Source organism: Cervus canadensis, chromosome 22, assembly GCF_019320065.1.
Source record: "Cervus canadensis isolate Bull #8, Minnesota chromosome 22, ASM1932006v1, whole genome shotgun sequence".
In the NCBI taxonomy this organism is placed as follows: domain Eukaryota; kingdom Metazoa; phylum Chordata; class Mammalia; order Artiodactyla; family Cervidae; genus Cervus; species Cervus canadensis.
The window spans coordinates 29,977,463-29,996,580 of NC_057407.1; the positions used below are offsets into that span (position 1 = coordinate 29,977,463).

Genomic DNA, 19,118 nt, shown 5'->3' on the forward strand with positions numbered 1-19,118 from the left:
AGGAACTTTAAGGCAGGATGAAAGTTTTTTATCTTGATCCTGGTGATAATTACATGCTTGTGTATCTCTGCCAAAATTTATCACACTGTACACTTCAGAAACCTGCTAAATTATATCCCAATAAAGTTTATTTGAAAGTATTTCCTAGTATGTGCCGGCCTGGGAAATTTAAATTGGTCCCTGAAGGCCCTATGTCACTTGCTACCAGATATCAAGGCTCAACCAACGCTCTGTTATCTTCGCGCAGGGTCAGGGAAAGAAACTGATCCCTCAGTGTGACTGTACCAATGTCTTCCTGGAATCCCAGGCACAGTTCTGATGATCCAATGTCATAAGAGTGTGGAAAAAGTCTCAAGAGGACCTCAAAAAAATAAATAAAACCAGCGGGCTCTAAGAACTTCTACAGGAGGACAGGTTTAGCATCAAGTGCTTGGAGCTTTACACAGCGGCCCCGCGGAGAAGTAACAAGGCCCGTAATGTCACCACGGGTGGGGGGAGCAGTAGCCTTTCCCAGACTCAGAGCATCTGTCCCTCTGGACAGGGGCCCATGTGCCGCTCTGACACTGCTCGTACTTGGCACTGGTTATTTACAGCAGCTCTCTTATTCTGCTTTCCACACGCTTATGTCGTTTTCTCAACTAGATCAGAAACGGCCTATGGTGGGGACTGTTTTTACACCCAACTTAGGGTCTTCTGTGGCTGGCGAGGCACTTACAATCGGATCCCTGAGCCCTACATTTTCTGAACCAGATAGGCGGGAAAGCATCTGAATATAGGATGTGCTCCTGTGAGAGGCTGCCAGAGAGACACAGTCTAAACACCAATGTATTGAAATTTCTAGGACATTAAAAGACTTAGGGGGCAGAACACACAAATGATTTAAACTGGACCTTCCAGAAAACTCAGGACATATAGTCAATGCAAGTATGAAGCAGGCCTAAAAGCCTTATTTTGTGTTCAACAATGTATTAAAACTAGAAAAGGGAGAGAAACTTGATATAATTTTCCTTGGAACAAAACAATAATGTGATCAACTAAATAGACCAGTTTGTTTTTTTTAATGTTCACCCTAAGAGTTGGAAAGAGAATGAACTAAGAGCTCTAAGAGCCTACATTGTTGTCGGGTTTCCCATGAAACCTGGTAAAGACATCATCTTATTCAATCCTCACGATCAGCTATGGAGGCAGGCACTACACCAGTTTCACAGAAATTAAAAGGGTGATACTCGCCCAACTTAGGACGATGGAATTCGAACACAGAAGTAGCAAACAGGTCTGACACCTTCCACCTTCTTGCTCCACACTGTCCTGTCCTCCCAACGTGACCCGTGACCTTCTTATGAAAACCCTGCGGGTGGTGCCAGGACCTCTCACTGATGGCAGACGGAACCCAGGGAGGGAACGGCTGAGCTGGTGTTTGAATGGGACACAGCCTGATACCTTCAAAACAACGCCACAGACTGCTGTTCGTGAGGGTCTGGGAAACACCGAAGTAGGGATAACATCCTCTAGGTTACCAAGAGAAGCGCAGTGTGATCAGCTGCCTCCGGGGCAGGCACGGCTGACGGAAGCCCTGAGGGAATGAACCTGGGGGCCGGGGGCCGGGGCAGAGTCAGGGTGGGCGCTGCTAGCACGGCGGCAGGTCTCAGGTGGGACGAGCAAGCTTCCCCCAACAGCAGGGCTCTGGGTCTTACCTGTACTGTTTGTACTGTGTAGATTTTCTTCAGATTTGATGCACACTCAGCCGCTGTGGCTCCAGGGAGGGATCTAGGCAAACAGAAGCCAGAGAGCAAAGAAACAAGGAAAACAAGGAGTCAGTGTTCATGAAACATTCCACAATGTTAAGTCTGCGGGTCTGCCCACCAGCCAGGTCTGAAACCGCAGAAGCAGACACGTCTGGGATGCTAGTTAGAATTTAAAATGTGGAACTCCCACTTTGTCAAGTCAGGTGCTCGCTTCTCCTAAAAACCAGCATATTTACCCTGAGGAAATTTAACAGGAAAAGTGGAAATGTAAGTGAGAAAGGTATTCGAAACCTTACAATCACAGTCTAAAAAAATACTAAAATAACCGTGTGATAACCAAGCCTTTTTTGTCGAGGAGTTTGACCGGGAAACCGGGCCTGTTGTACACACGACAATGACAGTGCGTGGTCCTCATCTGGTTACGTGTTTGAAAAACTTGTTAGTTCCCTGGTGGTAAATATTCATGAACTCTTGAGAAACAGGCTGACCTTTTGCCAACGTTAAGAAAACACGATTACTCAAAGTCACTCCGACTTTTTGTTTCACCTGAATTTGAATGTTTCCAAAATACTTCTCAGTTCTTTTCTCCGGCTGATGTAATTAGCTCTGGTGAGCTCTGCAGTCAGAATACATTAATCTTTAGTTTGCCATATGTTCCACTAGATGGCAACACACTACAGGCTTACTCACCAGAAGCGCCATCCACTCCCGGCTTTACCCAGCACTGTGTCATGGGGCAGGGGTAACAGGCAACGTGCCCATCTATTTTGCAGAAGTGAAGCCTCTTCAACCCAGCCATCTTTCCTTTCTCCCTACACTGAATTAGCAGGCCTTGCTCAGAAAAGTTCAGGTCCAGCTACATCATGCCTAAGATTTAAAAATTCAACTCATGCACCACAGCCCCATATCTGATTGGTGGTAAGAACTAAGGCTTGTGGTGAGGAGCATGCACTGGTTCCCAGCTGACCCATGAGAGTCTGGAGCCTATAAAAAGAATGCTCTTTACCAGTGCTGACCCTCTGAGAGGGGACTTCAAGATGCTGAACTTCCCAGCTAGAAATGTGCCCCAAACTGACCAGCTCAGAGGTGCAGGGGATCGCAGAGCAGACGGTCCCGCCCAGCTATGGGGTGAACATCAGGCACCAGGGGGCCGAGCTCTGCAGACGACAGTCCAGGAGCTATGGGCCAATCATGCGGACCTGGGTGTCAAACCTGATATTAAAAAATGCACTTCTGCACACAGCTCCCTAGCCTGGAGGTCAGAAGGAAGCATGGTTACGGACTAGTGTGGGGGCGAACAAGGGACCCTGGTGAACAGGTAGAGCCCATTAAATAAATCTTCCCCAAAGCGCCAGGTGTGCAACTCTTTTCCGGTTATCATGAGTGCGTTGGACACTGTGTTTGACAAAAGCAAATCTACAATAACCACCATGATCGCATTTTCTGCCAGACTGGAAGCCTAAAATAACCGTGTTGTTACTACACTACACTGCACTCCAGAGTGTAGTGAAGACAGAGGACTCGATCAGCACCTGCAGCAACGGTGCCTGGCCCACGACGCCTCCATTGATCTGCGCTGCCCAAGGAACTGAAGGACTGACTCAGATAAACACTGAATTGCTATTTAATACAAGTTTTAGGCTTCCTCAATGTGCTTAGCGATGCAGGTTCGATTTCCTGTGTCAGGAAAATCCCCTGGAGAAGGAAATGGCAACCCACTCCAGTATTCTTGCCTGGAAAATCCCATGGACAGAAGAGCCTGGAGGGTTACAGTCCATGGGGTCATAAAGAGTCAGACACCACTAAAGTGACTTAGCACACACACATGCTGTTTGAGGCTGAAATTTCAAAAGAACTGGGTGAAAACACTTAAAAACAAAACCCAAACTTTAACCTTTTTTGAACAGGTTTTCCCATAAACAATCTACCGCTTTCATAGAAAAATTTACTGACATTTATTCTAACAATGACTTTTCTTCCTTTGAAGAGTTTAGCTGACATCTCCACCAACTATTCCCAGCAAATATATCCCTGACTGCCCAAGGCACAGAGCAGATCATGTACAGGTTCTTTCCTTAATGGGGTGTCGGTAAAAAGTGAAGGTCCAAAGGTAGGAAAATGTACTAAGCAATTTTTTCATTTTTAAAACTGTGCATTTTGAATTTTTGCTAACTTGTAAAGTTATCATTCAATTTATGATGGTTTAGAATGAGTTATAATTTGAGTTAGAATTCACCTCGTACAGCATGATGTCAATTTAAGCAAATACAACGTGAGGATATCACTATTTAACCTAGAAAAAAAAAATCAGTGATAAACCTTTGCTTTATCTGTCTCTTTTAAAATGCCTCTGTCTCCACGTTCTGGTCTTTTACTCATATTCTAGTACAGAAGACAATTACACAAAGCTCCACTGCTCAAGTTTTTCGAAGAAATCTAATTTCTAGAGTCTGAGAAGGGCTGCATCATGAGATGACGAAGCAGCATTTCTCAGGGCATGACGATGATGTCAGGGGCTGGGGTGTGTGGGCTGAACTCCTGCTTATGTGCTAATAAGCAAGTCACCTTCACTACAGCACTGAATCCCCACCAGCCAATGTACTCAGAGGTCATTATTACTTGTTACCGTCTTACAGGTCAGCTGCCCAGTGCCTGCAGAGGTTTGGAAATGTGCCCCAAGCCACAAAAACCTCATCTGAATACAGGTAACCTGAGATTTCCTGCTCTCTACACCCTCACTCCTAAACTGTCCAGTTACACCATCTACACACTTATATTCTTAATGGAGTTTCACAAGTGACTCTTGGTATGTTCCCATCAAGGCTGTTTTTGCTGAATGCTATAATAGTTTTAATACAAGACTGTGTCTATATTACTTTCTTAGAATAGTCTTTGCAATAGAGCAGGGTAGAGAAGGTCCTCGCTAAAAGCAATAGGATCATGTGCAACAAAAGTTCTATTCTGATTAATACCTCAGGGTGCTGATGCATTGGTGCTTGAAAGGAAACGTGTCAGCTTCTATGGAAGCTGAGTTTTCTAATTTCCTAACGAAGGAGGTCAGATTCTCTGATTTTCAACGTTCTTTCCAGCTGCTGGACAGTTTTATGAATACCCAGGTGTCAAAGTAAGAAAACAATGCTTCTGATAGTAGCGAATTGGCTTAGCCAGATAAGAAAAGTCACTCTTCTGTAAGCCAAATTTGATCCGGACAGTCACCAGAAAGCCGACACTTCATGCCTGAACCTCAGCTATCTTTAACAAGCAATACTGGGCGAAATATCCACAGAATCGATCTTAAAAAGGCCAGCTGGCCAAGATGTGTAAGTGATCTGCCTTGTAAACAGGTTAGTCTGTACTGGACTTGCTGATTCCAAATTGAACTGGAAGCTGTACCATCCAGAGTCACTGTTTCTTTAAGCAGCAGTTACGGGCGGTTCCTGGCACCGCCTCAGCCCAGCCCGCACCTTCTCTTCCCACTTCCTCTGACAGACAGTTGCAGCAACTGGAAGGGAAGTGTCTGTAGTGAATTTCAATGAAACTTTTTTTTCTTTTCTTTTTTTTTTTTTTACTGCTATCACAGATATAGTACATTCTCACATCTTAAAACAAACCTTTTTGCTTTATTCACGTTACAAAAACCCGAACCTCTCAACAGAACCCTAACCCAAACCCCTCTGTGCAGACCCAGGGTGCTCCTCTAAGTGTGATGTGGCCTCTGGAGAGAAGGTTTTCGGCAACATCCAGAGACATTTCTGGCTCTTCCAACGGGGAGCGTGCTCCTGGCACTGAGGGGTGAGAGCCAGGACTGCTCTGGCCCCTCCCACGGTGGGCAGACCGCCCCCACAGCGAAGACGATCAGGTCCAAACTGTCCAGAGTCCATGCCCAGAAACCCTGCCACAGACGTAGAACAAACAGCCTGCGAAGACACGATTTGTTCAATCAACAAAGATTCATCGCACACCTCTTTCAGCTGACGGGGGTACAGCAGTGATCAATCTAGACAAAGTCCTTGTCCTCATGGAGTGTGCGTTCTAGAATTAGGCACCCTTGCCTCTCTCAATTCCCCAGATATCCGAAGGCAAAGAAATAACGTTTAGATCCTTTGCAGGGTTGGGGGCGGGCATGGGAGGCAGGAAGTGGCAGAAAAGGTTGAGAAAGAAATATACACGTTGACTATGTCCGTTTCTAGAAGGCCATACAAATAAAGCTGTGGAAAATCACAGAACCAAGGAGTCGGGACTTATTTTCACATTCTTTAAATACTACATCTGCCCCTCACAGTACACAGCCGGAGCTTAGAATGCAGCAATGGAATAATAAATGTCTCCTGGATGGATCAGGTCAAGGAGTCTGAATTGTTTCACTAGAAGTTTCCTTTGTGATTTAATGACAGTCATGTAATAATGGCTTCCTGTTATTGAGCCTGTACTATACGACAGGGCTTTGCACATATAGATCTCTATTCCTTATAGCAATCCTGACAGGGTACTGGTACCACTGTCTCCATGTGCAGAGTTCAAAACTGAGTGCGTTGTTAAGTAGCAGATCTGGGTTCCTCTCCTGGTCTCTGTGGCTCTGATGCCCAGGATCTTCCTCTTGGATGAGTCTGCTTCTCAGTATAAAACAAGCAGTCATTGTCAGCACTGGTAGTCACAGAAAACACATCTTAGGGCAGTGTCCTCCCAGCCCTTCTTAGATGACCGGCTCCCTCCTTGGGCCCACCCAGTGCTGTAGCCCGTGCTTCTCCCCTCCATCACCACCTATGGAGCCACACTGCTGGGAGGGGGAGAATCAGACACACACGACAGGGATCAACGTCACCAGGGTCCCTGGCAACAATGGTATCCCAAAATGGGATATAAGGAACATAACTCAGGAGGAACACACCTGCAGGTCATCATTTTAAGATACTTTGCCAAACAAGAGTCACACTGGCCTGCAGCAGGAAGGCAGGAAAGCAGAGGGGTTTGCAGTCGGCAGATCTGAGTTCCCAGCTCTGCCGCCCACCAACTCTGTGTTGAGCCTGACTCTTCTGATCCTCGCTTCCCCTTTCTGAGGAACGTGGGCTCTACCCCTCACTGCTTTTCTACCAGACTACACGAGTGAATGCACATGAAGTATTTCCACAGTGCCTGGTATCTGAGCAGCAGTGGTTGCTGTCATTACCACCAGCAGCAGAAGAGGAACAGAGGAGGAAGCAATCAGAGCTAAGAGACACCAAGCGCATTTTCTCATCTGTGGGACAGACAGCAAAAATCCCAAGAACTCTGCGAGAGTTACAAAGAACCTAGAACCTCCTGGACCCATCCTTAGAAAAGAAAGCCCATAGGGTACCAGTCTCTCTGGGCTTAAGGCCACAGCTTCCATGAGCTGCTTCCACTTGGACTTGGTGAATCCAGAAGCTGATGGTCAAGGCAGAAGTGGCAAGGAATGCTTCTAGGTCTGCCAAATAGATGATTAGTAAAAGATGTCAGGGGAACCCTTAAAATTACAAAATGCCCAAATACAGCTTTATATTACTCCTGTGTCTCTTCAACTTAATGACAAAACAGCAACATATGAATCTTTAAGTTTCTCTATGTGCAATCAGTTAAAATCCATTTTCATTTGGGGAGTTAGGACAAGGCAGGAAGTTTGGTAAGGTGGACCAACTATTCTACTTAAGTGGTTTCCAGGCACATCACCATCATTTATATACAAAAATGTAATGTGCTATTTACAAGTCATCTTTATGTCCTCATTAAAGCAGGTCCCTGAGAATCTCCACAAGACAGAACTCATTTAGCTCAACTGAAGTCCGAGACACTTCAAAGCATTTTTATCCTTTCTTATTCCAGATATACTTACTGCACTCCCAGTAGGTAAAAAGACCACACATCATGTGCCATGTGTATGCATCATTAATTAAGCCATATTTAATTATTAATTAAATTATTAATTAAATAATGGTTGCAACCCCACTTTGCAGATAAGCAAACTAAATCTGACAGCAGTGACTTGCCCAGAGACTCATGGCTGACTAGTGGCAGAGTTGATACCAGAACCAGGGTCCCTGGCAACCTGGCTCTTTGTCACTAATCTGGCACGACCCCTACTCTGCTTGGTGCTGTGAACACAACTCTGGACCGAATACATTCTCAATTCTCCTGCATGTTGCAACCCTTAACCCCCACCTGCCAACGGTCCAAATGTGCTTTCTCCATTAAACACCACCTGGCTGCTGCAGGCTCACCTCAGAAATAAAACTGATGCAGACAGATGAACTTACTCCCTTCGTAAGTACTTAAGGAAACTATGTGAACCGTCGCCCAGGTAGCTCTCAGTGGGGCACAGCGCCCCGTGCCAGGGACCTGGATTCCTGGAGATGCTTCCAATAAAGGAGAGAAGCTGGAAAGGTTTCCCCAAACCCTGCCCACATCCATGCCACTTAACTGGAGTCTCTCAACCAGCAGCATCACCCAGGAGCTTGTTAGAGCTTCAGAGTCTCCAGGCCCCACTTGACACCTGCTGAATCCCAGGGGATTTGTCTGTACATTCAAGTTTGAGGTTTCTTGACTTACATCATCTAAAGCAAATCACCACAAGAAATGGGAAATAAAATCTACTGAACTCTGTATATGCGTGGTTCATTCACTTTGCTGTACAGTAACACTATAAAGCTATATCCAAAAAAAATTTTTTTTAACTAAATCAACTGTAGACAGCATCATCAGAAAAATGAAAAAAAAAATCACTGGGAAAAAATTCATCTATGAAAATAAAGATATCTTTTCAATCATCCAAAGAGATGATTAAGACATGTTTATCATTAAAATGTGAAGGACAATCCTATAAAAGCACTTAAATATGAGTTTTAGGTGGGACTCTCTTCTTTTTCTCTGCCAATTTTGAAACAGGGAGTCGTTGGCTTAGGTATCTCCTGTAACACTGGCCCCCAGTTTCCTTATTTGAGAAATCCAGCCCAGCTCCCATATCTAAAGCTATGGACCATGGAAGAACTGTTTGCCATTCATCGTTCACAGTCACAGGGAAGCAGTGTTCAGTGGAGAGAGGGATGCTGGTGCTTGGGGTCACACAGGCCTTACTCCAAATCCTGTTTCTGTTCTATGTTAGCTTTGAGACCTCAGGTAAGTTACTTCTCTGGGCCTAAAGCATCTCATATGCAAAATGTTGCTGTAGGGCCCACTCCAGGATCGTAAGGATTCTGTGAGTAACTACATATAGCTCCAGTCATTTGCCCATTGCACTGAATAAACAGGAGTGAGTATTAACTGGCTAAAGTGAAAAACAAGGTATTTAAAGCTTTACATATGGTACACGACAGCCAAGTTATGGAAACACATGTACAGTGCACACATGTACGCAATAAACATTTGGTGAAAAGATGAATGATGACTTCACCTTATTTTTATGAGAGATCATTTCATTTCAGCCAGGAGAATAACTTAAGTGGGGAAAATTTTAAAGCCAGGGATATGATTCCTAAAAGCCAGTCTTCTTGCTGAATTTACTAATGTCAGGCTCTGCTGTCACAGAGAAAACCTGCACAAGCCCAGATACACGAGGAAGGACGTCCCTTGGATATCATTCACTCCATTAAAGATGATTTCATTTTAATCACTTTTAGATAGATCTGTGGCTTGTGGCTACATGGCTTCCTGTTTGAGAAAGAGTCACTTGCAAAAATGGGCCAGAGCCCATTTATATCATTTAATAGTGCATCTACTGAAACTATCCACATAATCTAAGTGTTTTATCTTTGCATGTTTACTTGAGTTTGATTTTCCCTGCTTCCATCTACTGTCACTCCTGGCCCATGAGCTCCCTGATGGTAGCAACTGCAACTCTTCTGATCTAGATATCTGATGAATCCTTTAGTACCCAGAGGATGGGGAAAAAAGAAGTGTAACAGTGTTAGATCTGACAACGGAAGTGAGAAAGGCCGGGCTCTGAACTGTCATCATGACAGGTCATTGAGGCCTCACCAGCTGCCTTAGGTTTGGAAATAAGGAAATGGCATCTGTTACACTGAAAGCAGGAAAATATATTTTCAAGACGCTACCATATACCAGGTAAGGACTGGAAAGTTTTCTGAGTGAGGATGTCTAAGGCCCTCAGGCCTGTCTGCAGGAAGCAGCTACTGACCCACAGGTGACAGGCTGTGAGCCCCTAGGTCTGGGCCTTTCCCTGCCTGAAGTACCCAGAAACACTTTGCCTCTTACAGAAAATAAAATCCTGGCAAGTAAGAGAGTTTGTGGGTTCAGAAAGGCAAGAATGGAGAGAAAGAATAGGAGAAGTCGAGATGCCAGTTCCTCTCTCCCTGTCACCTGCCCGTGCCTAGACCCAGCAGGCCACTCTGGGATGAGGAAGGACATTCTGGGGGTCCTCTGTGTCAAGCCTGGTCCCACCCTGCCCGCATCATGCCTGTTACTATGGAGCCACCACTGGAATGCCGTTGGACACATTTCACCCTGGAAGGCGGGTCCCTCAATGAACTCTTCATCGATGCTATCGAAGCAGACAGAGTTCCTCCTGGAACTCCTAGGAGGCCCAGGCCCATGCTGTCATCTTCTCATTCTCAGCAGCTCCAACAGTAACTGGCGACTGATATGCTTAACTAATTTGATCAATAAATACAACAGTAACTGTCAAGTTAGGCACCTAACGCATCCGTTACAAATGCACATGAGGTCCATGTGTTCTAAATGCACATGCTACGCCAGAGGTCTGATGGAGCAGGCCTAGGGCAGGGTGAGAGCCTGTATTTCAACTGACTGGGTGAAGTTAAACCCTGACAGGATGGAGTTAGTGGGCGATGCAGAGAGGGCCCACAGTTTTGATCAAAAAACACAAGAACACAAATACTCACGAAGTACCTACGATGCACACTGTAAGGCGCACTTCCTTCTGGGAGCCAGACACGAGGCAGTTACGTGTCTCATGATCAGAAGGGAGGGACAGCGGAGGGATCAACGATCCTTAATACAAATACAGGCTATAAAAATGCTGCAGGGACACAAAGGAGGTGCACTTAACCCCGCCTGGGCCAAAGGCTATTACATAATTAAGGACAATTACAGAGCTGGCATCTGAGAAAGGCCTCAAAGGATGTGTGGCAGGTTTTCAGGTAGAAGAAGGGGAGAAGGGCACCCAAGCAGAAGGAATATCATGAGATATATCTCAGAGGCTGCAAGTCCATGGTTTATCCAGGAGAAGGGGCAGGCATCTGCTGCTACCAGAAAGAACAGACAGACTGAGCGATATAATGGAATTGGGGAGACATAGGTGATGAGGCTAAAAAGGAGGTAAGACCAATCAGACCTGCTCTGGAAGAAGCAGGGGTGGAGATCCACAATTCTACCTGTTTGGAACACACCATCCCACAACAGAGGCACCCTTAGGTGAGGAGAGACACAGTCAAAATTGACTCCTGAGGCAGAACAGAAGGGCAGGAAGGATGAGGTCAGGCATCATCTAGAAGGCTAACCCTGAAGGCGTGGGAGATGCCTGAGAAGGGACAGACTTGGGAGCAAGAAGCTACTGTGTGACTGAGGCTAGAGAGAAGCAGGGAGTGCAGAGGGAGGGACGTGGAGAGGAGGGGATGGCCTAGGCTTGGAGCAGGTCTTCCCAGAGTAAATGGACAATGTGAAGTACAAAACTGGAGGGCGAAGGGCATCTGAGGAAGAAGGGGATTCCAGGTAGGACGTAGTGGTGCTGACCATCACAGGCTTGGTTCTGGGTGTAAGCACTCAGGAGAGAGGTCAGGGTTAGGATGCAGGTTTGCAAATGATAATTAGAGTAAAACCCCTTCTCCTGAAGGGAAAGTCACTGAGAGTAGATTTCAACAGCCTCCTAAATGTTTCATTCAGTTCAGTTCAGTTCAGTTACTCAGTCATGTCCGACTCTTTGCAACCCCATGGGTTGCAGCATGCCAGGGTTCCCTGTCCATCACCAATTCCCAGAGCTTGCTCAAACTCATGTTCATCGAGTTGCTGATGTCATCCAACCATCTCATCCTCTGTCATCCCCTTCTCCTCCTGCCTTCAATCATTCCCAGCATCAGGGTCTTTTCAAACGAGTCAGTTCCTCTCATCAGGTGGCCAAAATATTGGAGCTTCTGCTTCAGCATCAGTCCTTCCAATGAACATTTAGGACTTATTTCTTTTAGGATGGACTGGTGTGATCTCCTTGCAGTCCAAGGGACTCTCAGGAGTCTTCTCAAACATCCCAGTTCAAAAGCATCAATTCTTCAGCACTCACCTTGCTTTATAGTCTAACTCTCACATCCATACATGTCTACTGGAAAAATCATAGCTTTGACTAGATGGACCTTTGCTGGCAAAGTAATCTCTCTGCTTTTTAATATGCTGTCTAGGTTGGTCATAGCTTTTCTTTCAAGGAGCAAGCATCTTTTAATTTCATGGCTGCAGTCACCATCTGCAGTGATTTTGGAGCCCCACAAAACAAAATAAAGTCTCTCAATGTTTCCACTGTTTCCCCATCTATTTGCCATGAAGTGATGGGACCAGATGCCATGATCTTCGTTTTTTGAATGCTGAATTTTAAGCCAACTTTTTCACTCTCCTCTTTCACTTTCATCAAGAGGTTCTTTAGTTCCTCTTCGCTTTCTGCCATAAGGGTGGTATCATCTGCGTATCTGAGGTTGTTGATATTTCTTCCGGCAATCCTGATTCCAGCTTGTGCTTCATCCAGTCCAGCATTTCGCAAGATGTACTCTGCATATAAGTTAAATAAGCAGGGTGACAACATACAACGCTGACTTACTCCCTTCTCAATTTGGAACCAGTCCGTTGTTCCATGTCCGGTTCTAAACCAGTCCGTTGTTCCATGTCCGGTTCTAACTGTTGTTCTTGACCTGCATACAGATTTCTCAGTAGGTGGTCTGGTATTCCCATCTCTTAAAGAATTTTCCACAGTTTGTTGTGATCCACACAGTCAAAGGTTTTAGCATAGTCAATGAAGCAGAAGTATATGTTTTTTCTGGAATTCTCTTGCTTTTTCTATGATCCAGTGGATGTTGGCAACTTGATCTGTGGTTCCTTTGCCTTTTCTAAACCCAGATTGAACATCTGGAAGTTCAAGGCTCACATACTGTTGAAGCCTGGCTTGGAGAATTTTAAGTATTACTTTGCTAGCTTGTAAGATGAGTGCAATTGTGCGATAGTCTGAACATTCTTTGGCATTGCCTTTCTTTGGGACTGGAATGAAAACTGACCCTTTCCAGTCCTGTGGCCACTGCTGAGTTTTACAAATTTGCAGGCATATTGAGTGCAACACCTAAATGTTTAGTGCGGGCTAACCCAGGCTGTCCTAGGCTCTGAACTAGGAGTCGAGGATAGAGCCGTGGGGAAAGGAACCCTGGGAAGCATACACTCTGGTGAGAGAAGACAGACAAGCAATGCTAATCCTACAGAGACAATAAAGGGGAGGCAGGGGCCTGGGGCGGGAGTCAGGAGGTGTGCATCATCTTCTACCAGTGGTCAAGGCAGGCCTTGCTGAGATGACACTGAAGCAGAGACTAGAGGGAAGCAAAGGGCAGACCTAGCAGATGTGACTGAGGGTAGAGCAGCCCAGCAGGAAGACCCCTCAGTGGCAAAGGCCCAGGCTTGCGATGATGGAGAAAGAGCCAGGAAGCCAGCGAGCTAGAAGGGCACGTGCAGGAGAGACAGCGGCACAGAGATAGGTGAGAGGTGTCCTAAGCGGGGCGGGAAGTGCTGCAGTCTCAAGGGCTGTGATAAGCGCTCTGGCTTTTGCTTGAGACAACTGAGACAACTGGGGAGCGGTATTTAAAGGAACTGCTTTGGCTGCTATGATGGGAACGAACTGTGGGAGGCCAGGGCAGAAGCAGGAAGAGCAGTGTGGATGCTCTTTGCTTCACCCAAGGGACAGACTGGTGTGGTACAGGGTCTGGGACGCAGGTGGTGAGAATACAGTGGATTCTAGATATATTTTGAGGGCAGAATCAATAGCACTTGTTGATAATGGATGCAGTGGGGAGGAGGAGGATGTGGAAGGGGCCAGAGAAAGTGGGGAGGTAAGGAGGAAGAGAAGAGTATCATGGGTGACTCTAAGATTGTAAGGGCGGGGTGAACAACTGAAAGGATGGGTTGCTGTTAACTGCTCTGATTTGAGCTGACTCAGTCCAAGGAGGCAAGATGGGGAGTGCAGCTGAAGAAGCAGTTTGGCACCTGTCGAGCTGGGATGTGTATCAGACATCCACATGGGGACGGAGAGGAGGAGTTGAATGCACCAGTGTAGGGTCTTGGGAATCACCAGTGGTCCAGATGGAGCCCAAAGCCTTGTGACTGGATGAGATCACTGGTGTACATGGGAACAAGAAGAGGCCTGAGCACTGAGGACCGCAGATAAAGCTCAGAGGAGTGGGGGAGGGGTCAATATGAGGTGAAAACAAAGCAGTCAGAGGCGCACAGCCGAGAGTGGCCTCCAAGAATCAAGACAAGACAGAGTTTCACATTCCCAGAAAAGGGGAGGAAAATTCTTCATCCGATATCCCTAGCCAAAATTATCCCCCAAATGTTTGAATCTTTAGCCATACAGTCTAATTAAATAAGAACCTACTGGCGTTTACTACTGGAACTGCAAATAACTCCATGGGGGTAGGGGTGGGGATGGGGAACTCTCAAATCCATCCATGAGGGGAATAAATTAGGACGCTGGCTTCCTAACACTGAAATCAGACAAGCTGCCCTGAGGACCACTGATGGGGGATGGGTGGTTAATTAGGGAGCACTGAATAATAGTGCTGGTGTTTCACACTCATAGCACTCATGTAACCCACCGAACAGCCTCCCTAATGTATTCTATGATTATTTATCATTTCACAAACAACGCAGGTGAGGCCCTAGGGAGGCTAGGTCATTCGTTCATCACTACACAGCAGGCTGAAAGGTAGGACAGCCAGGAGGTAGGTGCCAAGTAAGTAGACTTGAAGTAGCAGGAGACCTTTGGATGGTGTGGATCTTGAGACTGATCTCATCAGTGCATACATCAGCTGTCTGGGGAGAAGGGTGCCGTGGAGAGCTCTCCGGAGAGCCTTACCACCCTCTCTATAATCTTGTTTCTCTGGGGGGAAAAGATATGTGGGAACCTCTAGAACATAATGTGTTCACAACCTCAAGGGGAAGAGAGGCACTCTACATCTCCAGAGAAGTAGAGAAAGTTCAATAAAACCTATGGGATGACTGATCAGGCAAAAGGAATTCAGACGTGCAGTGTTGGAACGAAATATAATCTCTAAATAAATATAGCCACTACTATTACAGATTTGGATATGGGGGCAACAACATATTTCACTTGATTACTGACTTTCAGAGAACACAAATGTGCAAATACACATCAGAAAAGCTGTAGTCTGTCTTCACTGAAATCACCGTATTCTCATCTTAAAAGATAACAGATATTCTTTAAAAGTTGGATTAAGCTATAAAGCTACATTGTACAACATAGGAAATAAAGCCACTGTCTTATAATAACTACAAATGGAGTATAACTTATAAAAATTATGATCACTGTATTGTACACTGTAGTAGTATTGTACATTGACTATACTTCATTAAAAAAAAGGGTAACACATTCTTTAAAAGTTGTGTTGCTATGTAGTATTAATGGTCTTAAAAATGTTGTGCATGTTTATAAACAAACTCTCTTGATACTGTTTCCAGCAGTCCACAGTCTCCACTGTAGACCAGAAATCCAGGTTTAACATCTTGAAAACAGGTACCAGGTAACAGCAACATAACACACTTTTGAAAACAAAGACTCATATGATTTCACTCTGCTACAGTTTGCCAAAACCATTCTTGTTATGACAGTAAGACGCTCTTTCAGCATCTCATAATGAAAGTGAAAACATTAAAAAAAAAAAAAACACTGTATCTTCCCCACCCCCTAACTTTTCTGTGTTCCAGAAAGAGACAATGACTTCAAACTGTTAATTCTTATAGAGGGGTGCTAATTCCAACAGGAAGAAAGGAATGAGCCTGTCTTCCTAAGAAAACGTGAACATCATTTTAAAAAAGTATTGCACGTCTTTTATGCAAGGCTTTTAGAAACCAGATTTGTGTCTACTGAGTAACTTGCCCAGAAAATTGTCACATCGGGGCCTTCCTAATACTTAACCACAGGAGACACAGTGTCATCAAAACTTCCGTAAGCTCTTGGACAATCTTTAAGTGTCAGCCTTGGGCACCGGATGCGTGACAGATACTAAGAAGGGTCTTTGCAATTCATCCATTTATTTCATTTGTCAGAAATTTCTTGTGCTCCTACTAGGCGTCAAGCACCGAGTTCCTGCTCACTGGCCCCGATCAGAGAGGGGAAGTGTTGTGAGGCTGAGACAGTTTGAAAATAAAGTCTCCTACACAACACAACTCGATAGCATTATAAACATTATGAAGACCACGGAGGGCAGGAGTGATAGGAATGAGAAGGAGTGTTAATTTCGATGTGACAGTCAGGTAGGCATTTCTGAGAAGGTACTGGAGCTGTTGCCCTGAGGAAGCTGCAATCGTCTGCACTCTACGAACGAGGTGAGGCAGGGCTCACCACTGATCCCCAGCCCCTCGGAGGCGTGTGGATCGGTCCTCAGCAAGTGCTCAAGAGCTGCCCAGTGAATGAGGAAGAATTCAAAGAAGTGTGCAAGGCTGCAGCGGTGGGCAGGGGGGCAGGCGCCCGCGGTGCCGTAGGAACACCCCCGCCGCACACTTCCCAGGGGCTGGCCACCTCTCCGAGCGCCGTGGCCGTGAGGGTCGCGTCCGGAGCTCCCCAGGAGCCCCGTGGGCGTAGCCAGCACAGCACCAGTCTCCCCACTTTACAGAGCACCCCCGCCAGGCCCGGCATCTCCCACCGCCCAGCCGGGATGCCCGCCCGCCGGCACTGCTTCTTCGGAAGGAAATAAAAGGGGAAAGTGCTACCGAAACTTTTGGGACTGCGTGTTTCTTCTCCTGGCCTAGGACGCCCGACGGCCGCTCGCGCCGGCCCAAACCTGGGCTCCAGAGCTGGGTCTGAGCGAGCTCGCGCAGCGGGGCCGGGCGCCGGGCGCGGGGCGGGCGCGGGGTCGGCGGCCCCGGCGCTCCCGGCCCGGGCGGGCGCCGAGACAAAGCGGCGGCGCAGGCCGGGCGGGCGCGCGGCGGCGGCGGCGGCGGAGGGCCCCGCGCCCCCTCACCTGTCGAGCCAGAAGGTCCAGGGCGAGTGCAGCGGGACCCCGCCCGGCTCGGGCCGCAGCGCCGACAGCTGCTGCAGGCCGAGCGGCGGCGCGGCGGCAGGGGCGGCGGCGCGGGGCCCCGGCGGCTCCCGGGCGCCGGCGGGGGGCGCGGCGGCCGGGGGCATCGCCATTTTCTCCGCCCCGCCTGTGAGGCCGGCGGACGCGCGGACCGCGGGCCGAGCGGCGGCTGAGTCACCCCGGCCCCCGCCCGCCCCGCCGCGGCCGCTCCGCCCCGCCCCGGCGCGCCCCGCCCCGGCCCGGCCCTGCGCCCGCCCGGCCCGGAGCCGCGCCACGGGACCGCCGGGGCCGCCGGACGACAGCACGGCCCGCGCGAGGCGGAGGCCGATTCCTGCAGGCACCGACTCCGCGTGCGGGGACCGACGGACGCGCGGGCCGGAGGGAGGGCGGGGCGGCGGCGGGCACCGATCCCAGGCTACGGGGCGGCCGGGGGGAACAGAGGGTCAGTCAGTGAATTCCGCAGCCTGACGGGAGACGGGCGAGACGAATGAGTGGGCTACAGAAAGATGAAGGAATGGATGGATGGATGGTCCAGTGGATGGAGTCGGACCCATATGGCGGGAGGGGAGGAGGTGAGGACAGACAAACCAGCAGTCTGAAGGACGGTGGGAAGGTTGGCAGATGCTTGAAGGAGGGGTGAAGGGATGGAAGGGCAGATGGAAGCACGGTTGGATGTGACAGACAGATGCCTGCGGAACTGCTGGCCAAATGAACAGAGGCTGGAGGGCGCAAGAGTTGAGAAATAAATTCAGACAGGCAGAACCTGGACCACGAATCCGGGTGTAAAGTGGTCACAGGCCAGTGTCGCCCATTTCCTAACTCAGTGGATTTGAAGGGGTCACCGTGTGCCCAAGCGTGACCAACTGTAAACGAGGGTGCCCAGAATCAGTCCAGGTTCTCCACACTTGCCCCAAAGCACCCACGAGGAACAGAGGGAGAAACGGGGCAGTTTGGAACATTGCCCTCGGCTTTCTGCACCGCTGAATACAGAGGAAGATTCCTGAACCCAAAAAGGGGTCCTGCAAGTGCAACCCCTTTCCAGGTGTCTATCAGTCTCTCTCTCAAAAGAAACAGAAAGGCAGGCGGCCATGTGAACACACGTCCTAACTGGCAGGGCCATGGACGCCCTCCTGGAGTTTGAATTTCTGGACAGTCCCCCTCTGGCCTTGACCAGCTGTGGGTGTAGAGCTCCATCTCCTCAAAGATACTCAACATGGCCTAGCCTACATCCTGCTCTTAGCTTGAGCGTCTCTGGATGCACCAGAACAGGAGCTGCAAAAACAGATGAGTTCATGGGCTTCACAGGCATTGCAAACACCTGGTATGAATCCCAGGGTAGGGGCGTTTCCTAAATGATATTTAAGTTCAGGTAAGATGACAACAATGAAAAAATGTTGCTTTGCTAGCCTCACTTTGAACACAATTTTTATACAAAGTATGATGCTAGAAGCATCGACATATTTAAAAGTCCTTCCAACTCTAACATACAAGGGCCTTTTGGGTTCAGTTCAGTTCAGTCGCTCAGTCGTGTCCGACTCTTTGTGACCCCATGAATCGCAGCACGCCAGGCCTGCCTTTTGGGTTAGATGCACTTTTTTGGTTGCTGTTTCATACCTTCTTTTATTTTTTTTTCCAAGAAAATGCACATATGGCATTGTTTAAGCTATTCTGTGCACTTTATAGTTATTAACTCATTTAATCCTCACAAAATCCAATGAGGAAGGTACTATTATTAGCACACTCAACAGATGAGAAATTTGAAATTAAATTAACCCCAAGGTCACCCAGCTAAAAAGTGAGAGCCAGGATTTGAACATAGGTATTCCGACTCCAGAATCTAGCTCCTGACTGCCAGTGTCTACTGCCTCTCTAACTGGAAAACTAACAGGTCCACATAATAAAAATAAGAGTGAAGAGTAAGCCTCCCTCCCTCCCAAGGCTATCAATACTGTTACCCAGAGGAAGCCACTGTTTATAGTTTCCTTCTGGAAAAATGCAAGTATGCACATAAAAGCATATATCTAGATATATATATTGTACACCTACCTATATCTTTTATAAAGAAATAGATGCATTTTGTACCACTGCTGCATCTCCTGATCTTAATATA

At 47.5% G+C, this 19,118-nt stretch overlaps 1 protein-coding gene across 1 annotated transcript in view; it reads right to left on the reverse strand.

The window, feature by feature from the left end:
* The window catches only part of EIF4E3 (eukaryotic translation initiation factor 4E family member 3), a 39,587-nt gene extending 22,384 nt beyond the window's left edge, over positions 1-17,203 (reverse strand). Inside the window, exons 1-2 of the mRNA XM_043442565.1 lie at positions 16,952-17,203; positions 1,695-1,767 (exon numbers count right to left, since the gene is read on the reverse strand). Of these exons, the coding sequence (XP_043298500.1) occupies positions 1,695-1,767; positions 16,952-17,121 (243 nt within the window). The 5' untranslated portion in view covers positions 17,122-17,203. The remainder of the gene's footprint in view (positions 1-1,694; positions 1,768-16,951) is intronic.
* Between the last annotated feature and the right edge of the window lie 1,915 nt (positions 17,204-19,118).